This window comes from Caenorhabditis briggsae, assembly GCF_000004555.2.
Source record: "Caenorhabditis briggsae complete genome, chrV, whole genome shotgun sequence".
In the NCBI taxonomy this organism is placed as follows: domain Eukaryota; kingdom Metazoa; phylum Nematoda; class Chromadorea; order Rhabditida; family Rhabditidae; genus Caenorhabditis; species Caenorhabditis briggsae.
The window spans coordinates 12,855,616-12,876,240 of NC_013488.2; the positions used below are offsets into that span (position 1 = coordinate 12,855,616).

A 20,625-nucleotide genomic window follows, 5' to 3' on the forward strand; every position below is an offset into this window, starting at 1 on the left:
TTTCTTCATTTTTCTGTAGAATTTTGTTTAATTCAGAGAAAATACCAATAGCTGGAGCAAAGAGTAAATGCATAAACAACCAATAAGTGGAAAGTTCAATAACCTAAAACATTTCGTCCCACTGAAGAAATCAAAAAGGTGTCAAGTCAGCGATGTTTTTGTGGTGGGACACCTACATAAGTTGTTTCCCTGGGACCAAATGTTTCTAGGTTATTGACTTTTCGACTCTTCCATTGCATTCTTCTTCTCTGTATGTTCCAAATACATATTTCGTCAACCCTGATTGAATACATCTTTTACAGATAGATGGAGAAATTGATTGAAGATGTCGAAAAAGGATTTGAGGTAAGCATTAAAATCTTTCAACGGAAGAAATTCGTGTTGTAACTCAACATTCTCAAACTCCGATTTTATGAAGGTTTCGTGTAGTTTCGAAACAACCAAATTCATTAAAGACAATATTCTGAAATGCGAGTTTAATTGACGATTTTTCTGATTTCCAACATTTGGAGAGTTTTGACCATAGATAATATTTGAGAGTCTCAAATTGAGACCTAAAAAGTGTTCTTCAAAGTTTCAGATTCTCTCCCCATCGGATATCCAACTTCAAATGAATTCAAAAATCGAAGAAATCCAATCGAAAATTTTAATATCCACGGGTTACTGTAGGGTGTTGATACAGAAGGAAACTGGGGATATAGAAGACTTTCTGAGGAAATTTTTAAAAACAATGGCCGCAGTAACCATCATCGAAGACGGAGAATGTGGCTTGTGAAGAGTGTTGGGTTTCTTATATCTCTGAAAAAGTCCTTAATCACAAAACATCAATAATTAAATGTTTGAAATGTGAAAATTTGATTCGATTTTTCTCTCCCAAGGTTTATATCACTTGTCTATGTGGTACCAGAATGTGCACAAAATGTTCATACGAACCCCATGATCCGATTTCATGTGAAAATATGTCAGAATGGACGAAAGTTTGTCTGGAGGTTAATGGAAGTCTTTCAATTCAATGGGTGATGAATAACACAAAAGATTGCTCAAATTGTTTTTTAACGATTGAGAAGACTGGAGGACGCAATGCAGTGAGATGCTGGAATTGTCAAATCATATTTTGCTGGAACTGTTTTGCTGAAAGATGTGACCTCATACCCCAATTGTGTATAAAGTGAGTTTCTTTTTTTTTAAAGTGAAAGTGTTTGTGGTTATGGCTGATTTCAGTATTTTGTCGACTGAAATTTTTTCGCGAATTTTCCATGAGTTGTTCATGATTATGGGGTGTGACGTTTCGTTTCATCCCACTGTAGCTATCGAATAATAGTGTCAAATTCAAAAAATTAGACTATCGGGGTCCCCCAACCACAGTACTCTAATTCACCCATAAGTTGCATTTTATCATTTTTTTTCGTCCTTTTTTACAAATAGCACAATACGGACTCCCTGTTTGTCTGCTAAAAGTTCTGCTGTCCCACCTTTTCTAACTTTTGTTTCAAAGCTCGAACCCGTCAAAATTCAATGTCGACACAACAAAAATTTCAGACCCAAAGATCGGAATCGTCGTCGTGGTGATCTTCGTTTGCAATATTACTATGATGGGTTCGCAAAATATTTTAAAAAATTAGAGAAAACAGTAAGTTCGAAACTTTTCAGTCATGAATCTATTAACTTTTTTGCAGAAAGTTTTTTTCAAGTCCTGTATTGGGTTTTATTTTCCTTTAAAACTTTTGAGATGAGCAGAATCCGGAGACCTTGAATCCAAAATCAATATATTATTTTCTTATTTTCTGAAAATGTGCTGAATTCATGTTTTTGAACGAAGCAATGCATCGTTTCAAACGGAACGATTATCAAAGGACCCTTCTATTACATGGGCCATTTTATTTTCCTAATCCCTTCATCTGTCTGTGAAAGATTTTTTTTTGGAAATTCAAATTTTTACATAAAAGAAAAGGCAAATTGACTGGTGTAAAAATCATTAACTTAAAAACATTTGGTCCCAGGGAAACAATTAATGTAGGGGTCTCACCACGAAATCCTCTCCCTTGTCGCCTTTTTGATTGCTTCCCTGGGACCAATGTTTTTCGGTTCTTGACTTTCCTCTTTTTGATTCCTCATTCATTTCTTTTTTGTTCCAATCATCGGTACTTTTTCTGAGTCAACATTTGTACAGAAAATGGAGGAATCGATCGAAAATGACAAAAATAAATTTGTGGTAAGTTCTTGAAATTCACAAAATCAATTTTAGGTTTGTGGTGAGGCCCAAATTTTTAAAATAACTGACTTAACTAGAAATAAAGTTTCTAAAACTTCACATTCCATGAAAGTTGTATAAAGTTTCAAGATGCAGATACTTTTGGGCCATTCAAGTAATGTCCATAGAGAATATTCTGTGGTGAGACTTAAAATCAATGTTTCAGATTATCTTCTCATCGGATATCCAACTTCAAATGAATTCAAAAATTGTAGAAATCCAATCAAAAGTTCCAATATCCACGGGTTACTGCAGGGTTTTGCTACAGAAGGAAAACTGCGATTCGAAGAATTTTCTGGAGAAATTTCTAATAATAATATCCCCATTAACCACGATCGAAGATGGAGCTTATTCTGTACAGTTGCCTTGTGGCTTGTGAAGAGTGTTGGGTTTGCTACATTGCTGAAAAAGTCTTTAATCACAAGACAAAAACAATCGAATGTTTGAAATGTGAACATTTGATTTCAGATGAAATAATTGAGAAGTTACTGGCAAACCATACTGAAAACTTAGATTTGTATGAAAAGTTAAAACTGAGCAGTTATGTAAAATCACACAAAGATATGGTTCTTTGTCCGAAATGTCCAAATATCGTACGATTTTTCTCACCTAAGGTTTATATAACTTGTCTATGTGGTCTCAAAATGTGCACAAAATGTTTCCACGAACCCCACGACCCAATTTCATGTGAAAATTTGTTAGAATGGAAAAAAAGTTTGCCGGGAGTTTCATGAAAATCCTTCGATGCAATGGATCATGTTCAACACAAAAGATTTTCCGAATTGCTATGTAACGATTGAACGAGAGAATGGATGTGATGTTGTGAGATGCTCAAACTGTCAATTACGATTTTGTTGGAATTGTTTAGTTGAAAGAAGTTTATCAATAACGCCTCATTTTTGTAAACCGTAAGTTAATTTTTTGGTAACAAAAAACACATTATTATGAAAGAACATTTCAGTGAAAAAAAAAGATTTTTCCATTTTGTTTGGACGCTTTCGTTTAAACAACAGTCCTAAAAGTTTTTTGTCACATCTAAAATTTGAAGAATTGTCAAATTTAATGTTCACCCAACAAATAATTTCAGAGTCAAAGATCGGAATCGTCGTCGAAATGACTATCGTTTGCGATATTACTATGACGGATAAATATTTCAAGAAGTTGGAAAAGACTGTAAGTCGGGAACTTTCAATCAAGGTTTAATTATTTTTTTTTGCAGACAAACGAATTTTTGCGGGAATCTCAAAAAACATTGCAATGGACATATCCGTTTGCTTATTTTTTGACAGAACAAACCAAGAATTTCGAAAATTACTGGACACTTTGGAAGCGAAAACTGATCAATTCGAGGTATTTTTAAATCAAGAAGGTTGAAAACCGAAGGAAATTCTAGAAGGAATGTGTGAAGGTTTGAAGACTCAAAGGCTTCAACTCTTGGATTACTGTAGAAAAAAAGACAATGTGTGGGATACTGTAGACACTGTGGAAATGGTCAGAGCATGGATAGTAATTGATAATGATGAAGAAATTTTTTCACTTTTATAATTACGATTGGTATTTTTCTTTATTGTTATGGCCTTCTCTTCGGTCTGAATGGTCCAAGTTCTGGAGATTCCTTTGGTGATTTCTACCTGAATGTATTTTTTTTTTCTGATTTTATTCCTCCTGTAAACTTAGCAAAATCCTCACTTTTTAAAAAGTTTGTTTTTTAAAAGTTTGGTTTTTATGTGCTCGAGGGCTAGATTTCTGTGGGTTTGAAGCAAATGGTGCGTATGCTGCTGTTGCTTGTTAAAAGTTCTTGTTTGATTGAAATTCGATTGTCTGTTTTGATAATATCAGAACAATTTTCAAGAATTGATAAGAACAAAAAATATTCAACGGATTCCCGAAGGAATGCAATGATTCAGAAGATATTATCTTTTCGTTATTTACAACATTGGTATTTTTCTTTATTGTTATTGGCCTTCTTTTTTTCGTTATTTAAAACTTTTGATCTTTATCCCATTTGCATGGAAAGTGAGTGGGCAGGTGAACTTTGGCTCTTCTCACAACATTTCCGTTTCATTCTGATTTACGAATTCTCGTGTTGCACACTTATCCATTCAATCAAGGTTAATTGAAATTCCCTCTATTCTCTCATTCTTCGGAATAATGTTAAAGGACACAAGAGTCTTAAAAAAATTCTAGTATACCTCCTGACGTATGCTTCGCCCTATTGGCTCAATCTCGAAAATCAAAAATGTTTGTTTATCCTCGCGAAGAGAAAGTTTTACAGCTTAATCCATGCTGAATATTGGATACTGAAGCCAAAAAGACTCTCGCCACCTCCGGATCTTTCGGTCACGTGTCACACACAATTTCCGGAGCGAAACATTCGTACATCCTGTCAATTTTTTTTGTTTTTCAGTCTTTCAAATTTTTTATTCAGCTGTGAGGAACCCGTGCTGCGCCTTCTCGTGTGCCATTTCAAGTGCTCTTAATTATTGCAAGAAGACTTTCGAAAAAGAAGAAAAAAGTTCAACGACTTCTAAAATGGTCGACAACTCCCAGGAAGTGGACTTGCTTAATGAAAGCATTGTGACTATTTCCCTTTAATTAAATTAGATGAAAATCTGATTTCAGCCCTCCCTTCTGAAGAGAAAACTCGAGCAAGCAATAGAAGAACCCATCATTTCGGCAGAGGTCGATGTGAGTCACATTTTCTTTTTCTTAAAGCGCATTTGCTCTTTTTGTCGATTTATGAAAACTATTCTATCACTTAAAAAACTTTCATTGGAAACAAAATGAGGACTAATGGCAATAATTGTTTTCAGGATTCAATGACCTTCCAATGTTCCTTGAACTCACAACACATATTTGCAATGGTTTCATTACCTCTCATTTTGGCAGGATTGGTTCTTACTGGTATTTCGATTGTTGTATACACGCGGCCTGAGCAACGGAAAACTACAGTAAGCCGAGCATAGAAAGTTTTTAAACTGAAGTCCTTTCAGATTGGATATCTTTTCGCATTTCTATCCATTTTTGAGTTTTCGTTCTTGTTCTTTGCACTACCATCATTTTCCATTGCCTACCTCCCATCATTGTCGGTTTTAGAGTTGCTTTACTCCGGCAACAACCATTACGATTTTTCAGAACATGTTCCACCGAATATCCAAAATTTAAAGCGTACATTCTTGTTTATATCTGGCCTTTCACTCATGTTACAAAATATATGTGTGTCTGCGTATCTATTCTGATTTCTCTTCAACAATGGATTGCTGTATTTTTTCCAATGCAGGTTGAAAATTGAAATGAAATTCGAAGTGAAATCCGTGTTTTAGGTCAGAGAGTTGTGCAGTATGACACGAACAAGATGGGCACTACTATTTTCATTTATCTTATCAGTTTTTCTATCAATTCCCAGATTTAGAGAACAAATCATTAAGTAGGTTAATATTGTTCCACTCATAAACTCATTTGAATATTTGCAGTCCTTACAATGGAAGACCAGTTCCAAACAAAAATTGGACTGAAAACTCATTCATAGGAGTTATAAACTATTTTGACGATAATGTTTTCAATGCGTTAATTATTTTTTCTCTTCTTCTATTTATCAATATTTCTATAATTGCACTCCTAAAATACTCTCAATTCGTACGCATGAGAATGACTAGCCAAGTAAGTTCCAGATTTTGAATTTTGTTCCAACCTCTTTTTTCCAGTCGTCCAGAGATCGGCGAACAACTATCATGCTTATTTTTGTTCTTCTGGCTTACGTTGGCACACATTCACCAAGTATGTTGATTGAATACCTGGATAAAAATCTGACAACTCAACTGCCACAAGAAGTGAGTCCTGAAGATATACAATCAAACTTACTGTAAACACTTTGATAGAAAATCATCCTATACTTGCACTTTGAGTTCAATTTCCACAATTATATAAAAAATAGGTCACCATCTTTTTGGAACGGGTTCTGTTTCAATAGAAATAAGGATAATAAAAAGATGAATCAAAAAATATTTTTCAGTAGTTATTTTCCCAATTTGTTCTCTTTTGAATTGAAAAAATTCAGACCGAATCTTCATTGAGATGCATTTAGTTATTTGTAAAAACTCACGGAGTTCCCGGAACCCAATTGTCGTAGTTACAACTACTCTCTTGAGACTAAAATAGAGTCATATTTTTTGCTTGTTTCTTCTCAGTATTCTTAGAAAAGAGTCAACAGATAATGAAACTTTCCCTCTTGTTCCCAAAAACTCGTATTTTCAGATATCCATACTTCGGAAGGAAATTTCCAATTTCTGCATGTGCCTCCATCCGATTTTCTCATTTATCGACTATTTGATATTTTCTGAGAAATACAAAGCAACAGTCAAATCGTTGTTCATGCGCTTGCCTAAAGGCACCTCATCGAATAATCCACCACAAGCCGTCTGAGAAAAGAAGAGGTCCTTTCCGAATCTTTGTTGTTTTTTTGAATGCATAAGAAAGTATGTCCGTGTTCTTGTCTGAATAAATTCCCACTGAATGTTTCTTTTCCCTCTTGTCGTCTCCATATTTGCTTCATCTCTCCCACCCTAAATTCATTTACGCCCTCGTTTTGTTTTGAAGACGACGCCAATTTTCATCTTGTTAACCAAGGAATAAAAAGTATGTATAAAGTTTTCCGTATCATCTTCTCTCGTCATGCTTCTTTTTTCTCCTTATATAAATTCTTACTTCCTTCATCACTTGCTTCTTCTTCTTCTTCTTCTTTTCCGTTTTTATACATCAACTTTCCTTGCCCCCTCATTTGGCCACAGTCCAGAAACCGATAATATTCGCCAATTTCAGAGAAAACGAGCCTGCGAGAAAAAAATGAGCTAATAATAAAAAGGCTGGAGATGCGGGTCTCATCAATTTCACATACGACTTTGAAAACTATTTCAACAATGCCTCCCGTAATTGACCACTATGGAAGAACTCATTTCGAGTTGGTAAGTTTAAAAACAAAAGAAAAAAAGAGTGAGAGTATGTAGACTGAACTCTGGGTCTCTTTTTCTATCTTTCGGAGATGTAATTACCTCCAAGTTGGAAGAATGATGAAGTTCTTCCATTACTTTGCCATTTTACCCTTTTTTCTCCTCTATATAAAGTCAGTTTTTCTGCCCGTTGAGCAGTTTTTCCCACTAACTCCATATTCATTCAAATTTCCGGAGGAGAGAAATGTTGAATAATATCACGACCTCATTATCGACTAATTCATCCTGGAATTCATCTTCGGATGTAGGCAACACTCACACATTTTCTCTTATCATCGTTCATTTATCAGTTATGCTATTTCAGGAGTATATGCTTCCCAACGCCACGGTTCGATCACCATCGAGTCCTCACAGTTTGACTGTGAACGAGGTGTTCGCAATAATAATGCTACCAATTATTCTAATAGGAATATTCGGAAATACGGTTTCCATATATGTCTATAGCAGAAAACATATGAAGAAGAGTACGGTAAGTTGTTTTTTTTTCTGCCTTGTAAGTTACCATAAATGCTCTATTACAAGCTCACCCTATACGTACACTATGAGCTCAATCATCTCGGCTCTTTTGAAAGATATCAAAAAGTAACCAACTAAACGATCATCATACATTCAGCATTAAACAATCCATCATTAACATTTTATGAGTTTCCCAATTTTTGATATAAGATGATTAAAATTTGAAATTTTCAAACTCTGGTTCAAAAGTCTTCATAAATTAGAAAAATATGTATACTTTATACAGAAAAAATTAACTTTAGACATTCAATAACTTTTTCATGTCTGCCGGAGAAATTTCCACAGAAATCTCTTGAATACGACACTTTAATGCGTTTTAAGGGATATAAAGATTCATGGTGAAAATTGCCAAAAAATGTTTGTGAAGTATAATTCTCAGACAAAAAAAAATCGACAAAACTATGTTTCTTATATTTCTGTGCATCAACAGAGTAGTTTATTGGCTTGTCTGTATTCAAACGAAAGTTCAAAATTTGGAAAATTTCATCTTCTTATCTTTCATGGCAACCGAGATAATTGAGCTCAAAGTGTAAGTATGGGGTGGGCTTACCTTACTTACCTTACCTTAGTTAGAGCATTCACGGTATGAGTCATAACTTTCAAAGCTAGTTTTGCACCATGAAAATCGAACATGAATTTATTATTCATAATCTTCAAAAGTTTTAGGTTGGCTTTCTTCTTCTCAGTTTATCCATAATTGATCTTTTTGTTCTTCTTGCGGCTCTTCCGACTTTTTCCATCTACAAACTACCCTTTCTGTAAGTAATTGTAATCCTGAAATGCTCCTGAAAAATATAGTTTTTGCAGTCCCGGCTACAACAAAATTGGCTCCTTTCATACTATTCTTAGCGCTTTTTGTATTGTTTATGTCTACCCAATTGGTTGTACTGCAAAAATGACAAGTCAATATATCATCGTACTGATTGCCGTTGAAAGATGGTTCGCAGTGTGCCGTCCGTTACAAGTTCAAGTCTGGTGCACACTGAACAACACGATAAGGGCAATGATCTATATAATAGTAGTTGCCGTGGTATTCAATGCTCCACGCTTCTTGGAATTTACTGCTGAGTAAGTGGGCTAGTTTGAAGAAAAATGACTTGTGCTTATGTTTTGTGTGAGAAAACTGGCGAAGGGTGTGTTTTAGAGCTTTGGCAGTTTATCTTTTAGAGAAATGGCAGGGGTTTCCCTGAGAATTAGTTTGAACATAGAAGACTTGAACGGACATGGGAATTTGAAAATTCGAAAGTTCAAAAAGTTTGAAAATTAATAGTTTGAAAAAAGGGTGGAAATGTATAATAGCTGGATTCAATTGCTGATGGCTAGGTCATCATAAATTAGAATTCAGGCGATATTTAAATTATAGCTAAACCATTATAGTTAAAGCTATTAATAGGTCACGCCGGTTAAAAAATGTCTAGCTAACTGCTTTGGTTCAAAAAACATAGTAAAGTTTGTCTATGGCGATCTTACACATAGCAATCACCTTTAAACAAGATATACAAGTACTTTTTCCCGTTTTCAGTACAAAAATAGGTCAAAAAGAGGTATCTTTCAGAAATCGGCAAATATGTGAAAAACTAGGAATTTTCAAAAAATTCTATGAATGCAATGTTTTCAATCTATAATAGGTTTGTTTTACACCCTTCAAAGATCAAAGTGATCGAGCCGAGCTCCAGATTCCCAAAAATGGCTAGCATGGCCGAAAAGCAACTGAATATACGTCTTTGTACATCTTATGAAGCGGTACCATCTCTGAATAATATTTCAGCTTATCCACTGGAATTGTCAATATGGGTCTTTCACACAGTGCAAATAACAAATGGTATTTCATTCTGTATTATGGAATACGCTCTATCTTCTTCGATACTCTCATTCCATTCACTGTGATCTCTGTAACCAATATCCAAGTAATCAAGCAACTCCAAAAATCAAATGAAGAACGTAAATTGCTCACAACACAGCAACAAAAAGACAAGAAAACGACCACGATGCTTCTAGTTATGGTAATTTTGTATGCCTCCTGCCACATGTTCAATACGAGTTTGAAATTTGTTAATTTGATCTTCAAGACATATGCACAATTCCAGGTGAGCTAAAAAACTCACTTTGAAACATCACATTGTTTTCAGTTCACTCTATTCCGAGTCCTCCACCACATATCAAATCTATTACTTGTCACTTATTCCATGTCTACATTTTTCATTTATCTAATTTTCTCGGTTAAATATCGCCAAGTGATTGCCGCAGTTGTCTCATGCAGGTAGGTAGATCAATGATCTTTGATAGAACGGAAAGTTTCTTTTGCAGGAACGTGGAAGAACTGAATACGACGTCTAGTCGAGGAAAACCAAAGACAGTTACGGTCAAATCGACATCATCAAATGGATATGCAACAATCAAAAGTGTGTGATCTGAGATCACGGATCTCTCGAATCGGATAATATCAAACATCAATATCAATACCATTATTTATTGTTTTTTTTGAATTGACATAATGTACATAAACAATTCTAGAAATAGTTTACATGAAGAAAAAAGTGTTAAATTGAAAATGAGATACATTGGGGGACCCTGTCTGTGAGAAACTGCATCGGAAGATTGAAAGTTACCGGCAAACGTTGTATTATCAAGCGGAATGTAGGAACCAAGATCACTGATAGTTTTGATCGAAGGTTTGCGAGAGATAGTGCCACCAGTAGACGAGCTGTAAGATTCACATGAGAATGCTTGTATCGTGAGAAGAGAGAGTAAGGATTCAATTTCGGCCTGTCGTAAATCGACGGCCGCCGTCCGACCGCCGACCTAGCCGACCGGCATCCGACGCAAATGCCCAAAGTGGGCCTGCGGTCGGTCGGTCGATTAAAGTTCCCGACCGAATGGAATTAGGATAGAGAGGACTTACATTGAACATTGTGAAAGCCAATGGGAATGCGACGATGGAAAACTTGTCGACTGCTTCTGGATGGAACCTCGCAAGACATCCAGATGGTGGAGGTGGTGATCCAGGTCGCATCTGGAATAGAAAATTGTTCTGCCTAGATAGACAACGCTTTTACACTTGGACAATGCTGCATTTTCACATAAGTGTACAGAAGACTTCAGCACTCTGAGGCTCACAGGGACGTTTTGAGAGTACACAGATAGGATTTTCCGATACATAAAGGAGGGAACATAGAATTAACATAAACGACATATAGAATTCTGTTGTGGACACTAGTGGAGATTAAGCATTTTTGTGTCAGTGAAACTGGCTCAAAACTTGATATCATGCATATTTTTTGAAGTTTTGAGGTTTCCCACTGATCTTGAAACTCGGTGTGTTTTAGACTTTGAATAGTGAAAATGAAGAACAAAATATACAAAAAAAGAATTGAGTGAGAGCAGGAACACAGGGAATTCAGGTGACTACTTCTTGTTTCAGTTACCTCGTCAATCAGGGGTCTATCGGATTCCATGGAAACTGGCAGCTGAACAAGGAAAAATAATAGTTAGTTGATAGTTTAAATCAGAAAAGTGGGTAAAGTGAAAAAGCTTTGAAAAGAGAAAACCACTGATAAATGAGAAATCCGAAAATTATTTGAAGCTTGAATCCCGTCTGTGTGAACCATGCCTACCTGATCGAACGTCAAAGGGATCTCAGAGTCGAATGTTGTCATCTGAAGATTCAGTGGAGATGGTGGACCATTTCGATGTAGGGATCCTCTGAAATTAGCGAAATGTTTCCCTCTGTTCCTAGTTCCAAAGTATGGAATCCAAACAACCTACCTTCCAGTGACCAGAGGTGTATCCTGTCTATTGTTATTCCCATTTCCGTTGCTTGTCGGATGATAGTGTGAGATGATAGATCCCCCGTTCGCATACCCGTTGCTTCTTGTTCGACAGGATCCATTCGCCCACACCTGCGAATTTCTCATTCGTTCCCGTCGTCGTTCGGCACTGCAAATTATTTTTTTTTCATTTTTTCCCTGTACAGTCATTCCGAGAAATTCAATTTCTCCACACACTCCTAATTGACTTTCGTTTATATTTATAAGAAATGATTCAATTATCCAAAAAAAAGCTCCCCGGAAGGAAACTCACTTTCTCACGCTGTTCTGACAGCGGGAGATGTAACAAACGAATGCCAACTCGACCATGGTTCCGAACACAAATGATATGCATCCAAGCATCCATACGTCCATGGCTGAAATATTTCATGATTGTTCGAAAAGAGTCAAGAACAAACCTTTTACATAGGAAACCCGTGGAAGGTTCTTGAGAATGTTTCCGAACTGGAATGTGAGAGCCAGAAGAGATGAGATTCCGACTGTGGTTCTTGCTGGCAGAGCTTTTGGTTCCATACAAAATGAAACCCATGAGACGATGATAGTGAGATAGGTTGGAACATAAGCTTGAATAATATAAAACCCGTATCTCCGTTTGAATGTGAATGTGACTTGAAGTTGATCCCAATATCCGTTTGGATAGAGAAGGGTCTCTTTCTTTGTCGAATAGTGTACCATATCGAAATCTGGCAGCTGAATTGGTTTCATCAGTGTCACAGCTTCCTCCATCCAGTGAAGTTCTACTTCTTCAGAGTTGTGACTGTAGGACTCAAAGATCAGAATACAAGTTTGAGTGTCGAATGGAAACTGTCGTAGATCCAAGTTACACGGAGACTTTACACTGAGTCGATGGTTGATCCACACGGTTCCGTTCTGGAAAAGTCAAAATTTCACTTTCCCTACTACATGTTTCAGTTCCTAGAATCTCAAGGAATTCAAGAAAAAAGTGCTAATAAGAAATGTGTGCACCCTTTATTTCATCTATTGAAGTGCTTTCTAAATGACTCTCTTTTTTTCATTCTCCCTATCGAATAAAGGTGTAAGTATTCGAGTAATTAGAGAGATGTCTATCATCAATAATTCAACAAAAGAGAGAAAAAGACAAGGGTGTGCCTAGCTAATGTCTTCAGACATCCATGTGACGTCAGAAAATCAAAAACGGACCTCGTAAAGGATAACCATCACATTTTCAGATGGTGAAGCGTGTACGGTGGTGCGTTTCGAATTGATCATGCACGTGTTAGGAGACCAGATTTTAGGTAAAAGACGAGTTTCCATTGTGATGTTTCTGAAATTAAGACGACTGTGTTTTGGAATTTTACGAGAATGAAAACACACGTACCGCTTACAAGCCGGAAGATGAGCAAACGACAACGCAGAGTCGTGCCACAGTTGAGTGAACAGGATGTCGATTTCAAAGTCAGACGAGATCTCATTCAAACTTCCCATATCCTGAAAATGAGTTCCTGTTCTTTTCAACTTTCTATTTCCATATTTTCCCTTTTTCTCATATGAAAATGTTTCCAAATCTGCCACCCAAACTGAGTGAGACCCCATGGGACGAGTTTTCCCGACAAACTTATCAAACACTTTTTCATCAAATGCAGTGTGAGACAACTTAATAAAACTTTGAGGACTACAATTTCAAAAAAAAAAAATGAAAAGATTGTGAAAATCCGATTCACTATAACCGAAAAACGACAATAACTAAAGTTATGATAGAAAAAAGTAGAGATTCTGGTCAAAAATCTATCCATCTTTATATTGTTTTCAGTTGTAAACAAGGCTTATATGCATGTTTCTTCAAAGAGATTCTTTGACCTAAAACAGATAGAAAGAGACATATTTTAGATTGATGACTTTTGACTCTTCTCTTTTCATTTCCACACTTCCAAAAACTTTTCAGAAAAAAAAATTCCCAGAATTCTGCACATGCTCTAACCATAAGCATTTTCATTATCCCGACTTTTGAGTTGTTTCCAACTCATCTTCTGTGTTTTGAGAGTTTGAAAGTTTGCAAAAAAAAATAAGTTCAGTGTAGAGAATCCGCCTTCTGGGCACAGCAAAAAGTTTGTCATTCCATCAAGTTTATCCTCATGTGACTCTCTTAGTTCAAGCAGTTCATCAACGACTCGGAAACATTCGAGTAAAAACAAAAAAAAAGAGTAAAAAAAGAAAGATTAGAGGGGTGGGGTTTGGGAAGAATTGATTAGAACAAAGTTCCAGTGTTTGACCTGCTGGAATACGGTAGCACAGATTATGTTTGTTGGTTTATTAGGAAATCGTACGACTGTACAAGTTGAACAAAATCGAGTTTCGAAATTTTGGAAAAAGAGAAAAAAAACCTAAATCCTGGGCACTCCAACTCCAACAACGAGAAGGGCTCCAACATTGCCAACTTTGACCTCATATAGCTGGTTTCCTGTAGAAGATATCAAAAAGTAGTCAATTTACAATTTTTTTATTATAATATCAAAAGTATTTTGTTAGTTTACAACTTTATGATATCTTTCACAGAAAGCAAGATAAATTGGCTCAAAGTTGGAGAAGTGTGTTTACCGTAACTGTAGGCAGTGTTCAGAGAGAAAGATGAAGCTAAAGACAGCGAGATAGAGATCAGAGTGGAATTTTGAGAAGTTCATTTTGAGAAAATCCACTCTGATCCACATCTCGAAAAAAACTTTGAAAAATAGGGAAAAATGGATTCACAAGTAGCCAATGTCTTCTTGAAGAGGTTGAAGTATCTCACTCGATTTCTCACTCGGCTACAACGGTTCATACCAATCAGAAACCTCATCCCTCACTAACCTGGACATGAATCTCAATGTTGACTTGTACACTATCCTCCGCTTCCGGTAACATTTTGGTATAGTTGCTCATGATCGTGTTCATAATCTTCCCTTCCGACCACGCACCCTCTGGACATTTCCGTCGTTTTCCTTTAGCCTAAATATAGGATTTTACCTCTCAATCTTTGCACTTCTCACTTCTCAAACAATTCGATTATCTTTTTCTTTCCTCATGTATATGAGTAAGAAAAAGGAAAAGGAAAAGATCTAGAATCACTAGAAACTAGGATATAGTGCAACAAACCTGTGAAGAGTGTACGAATAAAAGAAGCAAGAGTAGTGTGATTTTGGGAATAAACTTCATTATTGTCATCTGCACAACCACCTCATCGACAGACTGATACCTGAAATTGTTATGGCTCGCGAAAGAAAACAATATTGCCTGACAAAAAAATAAGAAGAATAATATAGACAAGAAAAAACAGGTGTGAGAACCGGAACAAAAATAAATTAGTTAGCGGTAGGAGGCGTTTGAAAACGAACAGAAAGTAAATTTGGGTAAAAGAGAGAAGACAACATTTGGAACTGGGTAAAAACTGAGAGAAAAACAAAACGGGGAGCTTGTTGAAGTAAAAAATCGGAAATTTCAAGTTGGGAAAAATTTTGGAGCAGAATATAATCTGGGGAAAGGAATAACTTGAAATGTCTAGGTCGTGACCAGAACCAACCACTTGAAAAAGGGTAAGAAAGTTCAGGAAGATGAAGTATACTCAAGAAATAAAGAATAATCCAGCCGGATGCACTCACACATGTTCATTGTGATGACGCAGGCCTCAAAAAAAGAATGGCAAAAGCAAACCGAATAGAGAGACCTTCTGAAAAGAGCATGGAGCACGCACGTTGCTCCCAAGAAGCTCCGCCCTCTTTGTGCAGTTAGCTGTTACTGGCAGTGACTAACTAAGGCAATCAGAGTAAGTAGGACACGAAAGGAGCAGAAAGTTTTTCGACTGATGCTGTTTGAAGAAGTCAACGGGAAGGGAGGATGCGTTTCTACAATTAGTAATGGAGAGAAAACAACGTGAGGAGGGGAAGAATCAAAAGGGATCCCGGAAAAGAGAAGATGACTTGAAACGGAAAAAGGGATAAAAGTGGAGGACGAATTCGTCGTTCCGTGAAACATGACATCACATTTCAGAATAGCTGATTGGAGTTAGATGGGTGAGGAGAAATCATGGATCATCTGAAGGTCGGTTAGTCGGATTTGTTGCGATTGCGTATATGAAGCTTCAGATGTTGACACTAGATAAGTTGATTCAATTAGCACAAAAAGAAGGTCAGTCACATGCAAAGAAGGGTAACAAAAAGCTCTTTGAGACTTTCAGGAGGTCGTGTCGACCGAGAAAAAAGTTGAGAAAAAGCAGTTTGTTGGGATTGATACCTGAGGAATGGGATTCTACCACAAAACACACTCCGTTACAGGGTGGCTGAAAAGTATTGAGACACTTGTTATGATGGCTCTTGGCACCGTGCCAAGTCGTATTTTCGAAAAGTTTCGTATTATTTCGAAAATAGGGAGCGTATATAAGCCGACATTAGAGCCATTTCCCATCACTTTATCTCTTCACGAAGTTATGAGAGCTTCTCCTCATCGCCAAACCATTGCCAAGCTGTTCAACGACGGCATCTCCACCGGTGACATCGCTCGAAGACTTCTTCTTCCGAGAGCAACTGTCTATCGAGTTGTGCAACAATTGAAAGATCGAGGACATGTGTTGGAGCTTAAGAAAAGCGGAAGACCTCGTACTGTCAACACTCGCCGGACTCGTGGCATCATCAAGAAGAGAATCACACGAAATGATGCGGTCAGCATGAACCAAATGGCTTCATCGCTCGGAATCCCAAGACAGTCGGTTCAATCCATTGTGAAAAAGGACTTGGGTCTGAACAGTTATCGGCTCCTTCGTGGCCAATACCTCACAGAACAGTCCAAGAAGAATCGGCTCGAAAAAGCGAAAAAGTTGCTCGACGCACTCAAGGTGCGCCGCCTCTCTGAAGTCATTTGGACTGATGAGAAAATTTTTACGGTTGAGCCGCTTCCGAACCGACAGAATGCTCGGCAATTGTTGTCAAAGGACGAAGCAAAGTCCCCAAAGCGTCGTCTGGCCTACAAGAGACTTTTTCCAAAGTCAGTGATGGTGTGGGCTGGATTGACGTCGGAAGGTAAAGTCCCATTGGTTTTCATTGATAGAAATGTGAAAATCAACTCGGATGTGTACCAAAAGTTGGTGTTGATGGATGTTTTACGTCCGTGGGTCACTAGCCACTTTGGCCAGCAACCCTTCATTCTTCAACAAGATTGGGCCCCGTCCCATGGCTCGAAATCCACGAAAGCTGTTCTCGACGCTCATTTCCCTGGCTACTGGGGCAAGGACATGTGGCCCGCTTCCTCGCCCGATCTGAATCCACTCGACTTTTCCGTTTGGGGATATTTGGAGGAAAAGGTGATGGCTCGACCGCACCCAAATGTGGATTCACTGAAGGCCGCTTTGCTCAAAGCATGGGATGATCTTGACGATGACTACCTCCGGCGCACCGTCGCTTCTGTTCCAGCTGTTTGAAGGCGTGCATCAAGGCCGAAGGCTCAAACTTCGAATATCTCCTCTGATATCTTTTCTATTACTATCATTTGTTGAAAAAATAAATCTGGTTCTTTTGTTGAAACTCCATTTTTGAAAATACAACAAAAAACAAGTGTCTCAATACTTTTCAGCCACCCTGTACATCTGGCTCGTAAATTTTCAAGGATTGTGTCTATGAGCTAAAATCGTGTTAGATTTACTTCGGATATTTCGTTAAAAGTTTTTGAATAAGGACACTGTTGATCACTGGTTGAAGCTTAGAAGTCGTTGTTACCCTATTTGCTCTACATAAGCTCGCCCTATACCTGCCCTATGAGCTCAATTATACCAGCTCCTATGAGAGATATCAAAAAGTTGTCAGCTGATACATTGTTTATCATAATATCAGGAATGTTTTGTCAGTTAATCAATTTTTTATAACTTTCTCGGGAACCGGGATATCTGAGCTCGACGTGCACGGACAAGGTGAGCTTTTATTAGAGCAAATACAGTATCCTAATCTGTGAACATTTAGAGAGGAGTTGGCCAAAATTTTTGAACATTGTGGGTTTCAAACACCTTGGCATTTTTTACTTCATAAAAGAGTTTTCAAATTTTTTTGCTCTGACGAAAATGTCTTTCTGATTCTAGAAAAGAAATCTCTGGACTTCAGAACAGCCAGGAAAAGACCTCAAGTGGGTCCTACTACTTCTAAAAACTCCGGATATCTAGGTTAAAATGCGGAAACAGAAGATTCCTGAGTTGGCACGTAAGTTTCTACAGTACATGTTGTCATCTGCATTATCGAACATCTATCATCACGGGCAATAAAAATAATTCAATTTGTTCGAGAGGTGCTTGCTGCTCTTTAAATTTTTTGCTGCTTCTTCTTTTTTTGCACACATCCTTCATCGCCTATCAGAAGGACAAACAGGAAGAAAGAAGACGAACAAGAAGATGCGAGAAACAAAAGGAGCAGCATCTCAAACAAATTGGAATTGGAGTGCCTGAAGGAATGCTTTTCAACAAATTACATTGATAGAAAAAAATGGTGGGAGGCCATCTGGACGGAAAAGATGATGGCGTCGATTTGGAAGATGAGAGAATGATGTAGATTTGATGGTACTACTCAGATTGAAAGCTACAGAAAAAAGTTAACGGGATATGAGTCCCCAGTGACGGAGAGACACGAAATCTAATCTGCAAAGTGAAGTCGAACTGAAAGAACGATAAAATGGAATACTTTGAACAAAATCTGAGAATGCGAGGAACTTAAGTTTTCGGATTCGAGGGATTGTACAAATTCCTGCTGTGTTTTTCAAAATCTTACAGTAGAATTCTTGTAGGAAAAGTTTTCTCAAGTTCTTAAAGGTGGGGGATATGAAAAATATAATGCTCTCGAAATTCCGTACCAATATACCCCTCGCGGAGTTGAACTTGCGGAGGCGAGTCCTGAAGGTGCGGCGCCGCTACCGACTGAGCCACGCGGGCTCCAAAAATCCTCCGTAAAATCTCCTGTCCCCCCACCTTTAAGGAGTATGATTCCAAATTATTGCAAACTATGATCAGTGATGCAGCGATTATCTGAAATTTGAAAAATAAAGCAACTAAAATATTACTTCTGTAGTCATGTGTTACGAATAATAAATCAGAACCAGTCAACTGTTTGCATATGAGAATACTCTCGAGTCGAACACAATCGAAAACATGGTCAAAAGATGTGAAAAGTTAAGGGTAGAAGTAGTAACTTTCAACTTTGAGCCAATTTTCATCGGTTTCGCGTACAATCAGATTAAAAAAGTTGAAAGTTGAGAAAATATTTATCATAATCTCAAAAAATTTCATTAGTTGACACTTTTATAATATCTTGCATAAGAGCCAAAAAAAATTTTCTCAACCTTGACAAGGTCAGGGCCCTTCGATTACAGGTTTTACGATGAATGTCAAGTTTCATATGGAATTAAACCTAGCCAGCTCAAAAAAACGCAAAAGCTGATTTTTCCAGAAAATTCAGATTCGTTAATATCACAAAATTGTGCATAAAGATTCAGAAAAATTATGCTGGATTTCGAGAAAACCAAAATTTCTGAATTTTTGATACAAAAATTGGAATGAAGATTTTCCAGATTTATAGAATTGATTTTCGAATATTGGAGATTCTTCAATGAAAATTATACTTCTTTTTTGAAATCTGGTTGAATGATATTCTGAAATTTTTCGAAACTCGCAATCAATCTGATTTTTTGTTTTTTGTTATTTATTTAGAAGAACATAAAATCGGAATTCATTTTTCCTCAAATTCTTAGAATTTAGCTTGTGCGACAAAATGTCTTCTTACTCAGAATCTCAGAAACAGAAACCGGTGAAGTCAGAATATCGTTTTTTCTACATTAGACTTTCTGATATTATCAAGATTCAGTAAAAAGGGTGCAGGTCAAATCGATCATCCATCGGCTGTAAATCCCACAGCCTTTGAAGATTTAATGAAAAAAGAGGGTTTACAACATTGGAATTGTTAGTTTTTTTTCATTATGGCATTAATTTCCAAGTCAAATATCCTGATCCGAAGAAGAAATAAATTCAAAAAAACGGGGATTTGTTGTGTTTTTTCCTGATGGCAATCTCTTGCATCAGGAAAGAAATGAGACTGGAGAATGGATATGTTTCAGGAGGCGTTTTGAGTGAAACGACAAAGAAAAACGTACTTGTTTGTTTTAGGTCCCCGAGGCAAAGATTTCTACCGAACGAGGCCCAAAAAGAAAGGGGAGCACGGTGAGAATTCTGGAGAGAATCTGAGGAAAACCCAGACGGAGATCGGGACCATAGATGGTTGTAGACGACATGTGAAACACGACGACTGTGATTCGATTTTGACGTCGTCGGTCCCCGGGTTCACTGGCAGCAAAAAAAACATGGAGTTGCAGAAGAGAAAAGAAAAACACAAAAAAAAGACCTGAAAGTGCGAAAAGGAGGAGGAGAGGACTACTGGGTTGGACACGCAGCGGAGATGATATGCACATGAAGAAATTGGATTCAGGGGATAGGGAAGCGACCGACTAGAAAATAGACTAACATATGAAGGAAAAGGGGGACCATTTTATTTTTCGATTTCGATTCTCCGAAAAAGTATTATTATTATAACAAAATATAGGGCAACTTTTTGGAAGTGCATCATCATTTCATCCCGTTTTTAGAATAGTGGAATAAAATAAAAACGGGAAGAAAGATGGAAGAAAAAGCTGTCAAGGAAACATCCATATTTTGAGCGGTTCTTCCTTTTTTCAAAGCTTTGTTTTTTAATAGAGCCAAATGAACAGAACCCCTGAAGGCAGCGTGTGAGAGAACCGGAATAGGTCAAAGAACTGGATGCCTCAGGAAATTTTCAATTTTGAATGCTAACCGAATTTCGGGAAGGGAAGAAAAATGAGAGATTGGAAAAGAAAATGTTTCTAAAGTTATTTTTTGTTTGTTGTTTATCAGGTTGATTATCAGGTTGCTGAAATGATGTTAAATAAGAAAAATAAATGAGAAGTATACACGTAGAAGCTGAAAAATTATAATTTTAGATGTTAGGAATATTCTGGTTGACTGCACTCATTCCAAAAAGAAATCGAAAAATTT

At 37.1% G+C, this 20,625-nt stretch overlaps 5 protein-coding genes across 5 annotated transcripts; 3 read left to right on the forward strand and 2 right to left on the reverse strand.

Moving 5' to 3' along the window:
* Window positions 1-908: 908 nt before the first annotated feature.
* Window positions 909-6,673, forward strand: Cbr-frpr-13 (the record flags this gene model as incomplete). Its single annotated transcript, XM_045237917.1, has 10 exons — window positions 909-1,168; window positions 1,540-1,630; window positions 2,418-2,496; window positions 3,339-3,424; window positions 4,874-4,939; window positions 5,065-5,202; window positions 5,575-5,678; window positions 5,725-5,911; window positions 5,956-6,081; window positions 6,506-6,673. The coding sequence occupies 10 exons, from the start codon at window positions 909-911 to the stop codon at window positions 6,671-6,673; spliced, it is 1,305 nt and encodes a 434-aa protein (XP_045096690.1).
* A 494-nt stretch (window positions 6,674-7,167) lies between these two features.
* On the forward strand, window positions 7,168-10,183 carry Cbr-frpr-12 (the record flags this gene model as incomplete). The annotated part of the gene is made up of 7 exons (XM_002637375.2): window positions 7,168-7,212; window positions 7,562-7,726; window positions 8,440-8,531; window positions 8,581-8,841; window positions 9,542-9,860; window positions 9,903-10,033; window positions 10,081-10,183. The coding sequence occupies 7 exons, from the start codon at window positions 7,168-7,170 to the stop codon at window positions 10,181-10,183; spliced, it is 1,116 nt and encodes a 371-aa protein (XP_002637421.2).
* Window positions 10,184-10,423: 240 nt separating this feature from the next.
* Cbr-mod-1 lies at window positions 10,424-14,750 on the reverse strand (the record flags this gene model as incomplete). The annotated part of the gene is made up of 11 exons (XM_002637376.1): window positions 10,424-10,477; window positions 10,676-10,786; window positions 11,199-11,240; window positions 11,388-11,475; window positions 11,539-11,709; window positions 11,854-11,956; window positions 11,999-12,470; window positions 12,762-12,885; window positions 12,940-13,049; window positions 14,406-14,543; window positions 14,691-14,750. 11 exons carry the CDS (start codon window positions 14,748-14,750, stop codon window positions 10,424-10,426), a joined length of 1,473 nt encoding a protein of 490 aa, XP_002637422.1.
* Window positions 14,751-16,017: 1,267 nt separating this feature from the next.
* CBG27172 lies at window positions 16,018-17,004 on the forward strand (the record flags this gene model as incomplete). The annotated part of the gene is made up of 1 exon (XM_045237919.1): window positions 16,018-17,004. The coding sequence occupies one exon, from the start codon at window positions 16,018-16,020 to the stop codon at window positions 17,002-17,004; it is 987 nt and encodes a 328-aa protein (XP_045100193.1).
* A 419-nt stretch (window positions 17,005-17,423) lies between these two features.
* On the reverse strand, window positions 17,424-17,986 carry CBG27173 (the record flags this gene model as incomplete). The annotated part of the gene is made up of 2 exons (XM_045237920.1): window positions 17,424-17,471; window positions 17,933-17,986. The coding sequence occupies 2 exons, from the start codon at window positions 17,984-17,986 to the stop codon at window positions 17,424-17,426; spliced, it is 102 nt and encodes a 33-aa protein (XP_045100194.1).
* Window positions 17,987-20,625: the final 2,639 nt, after the last annotated feature.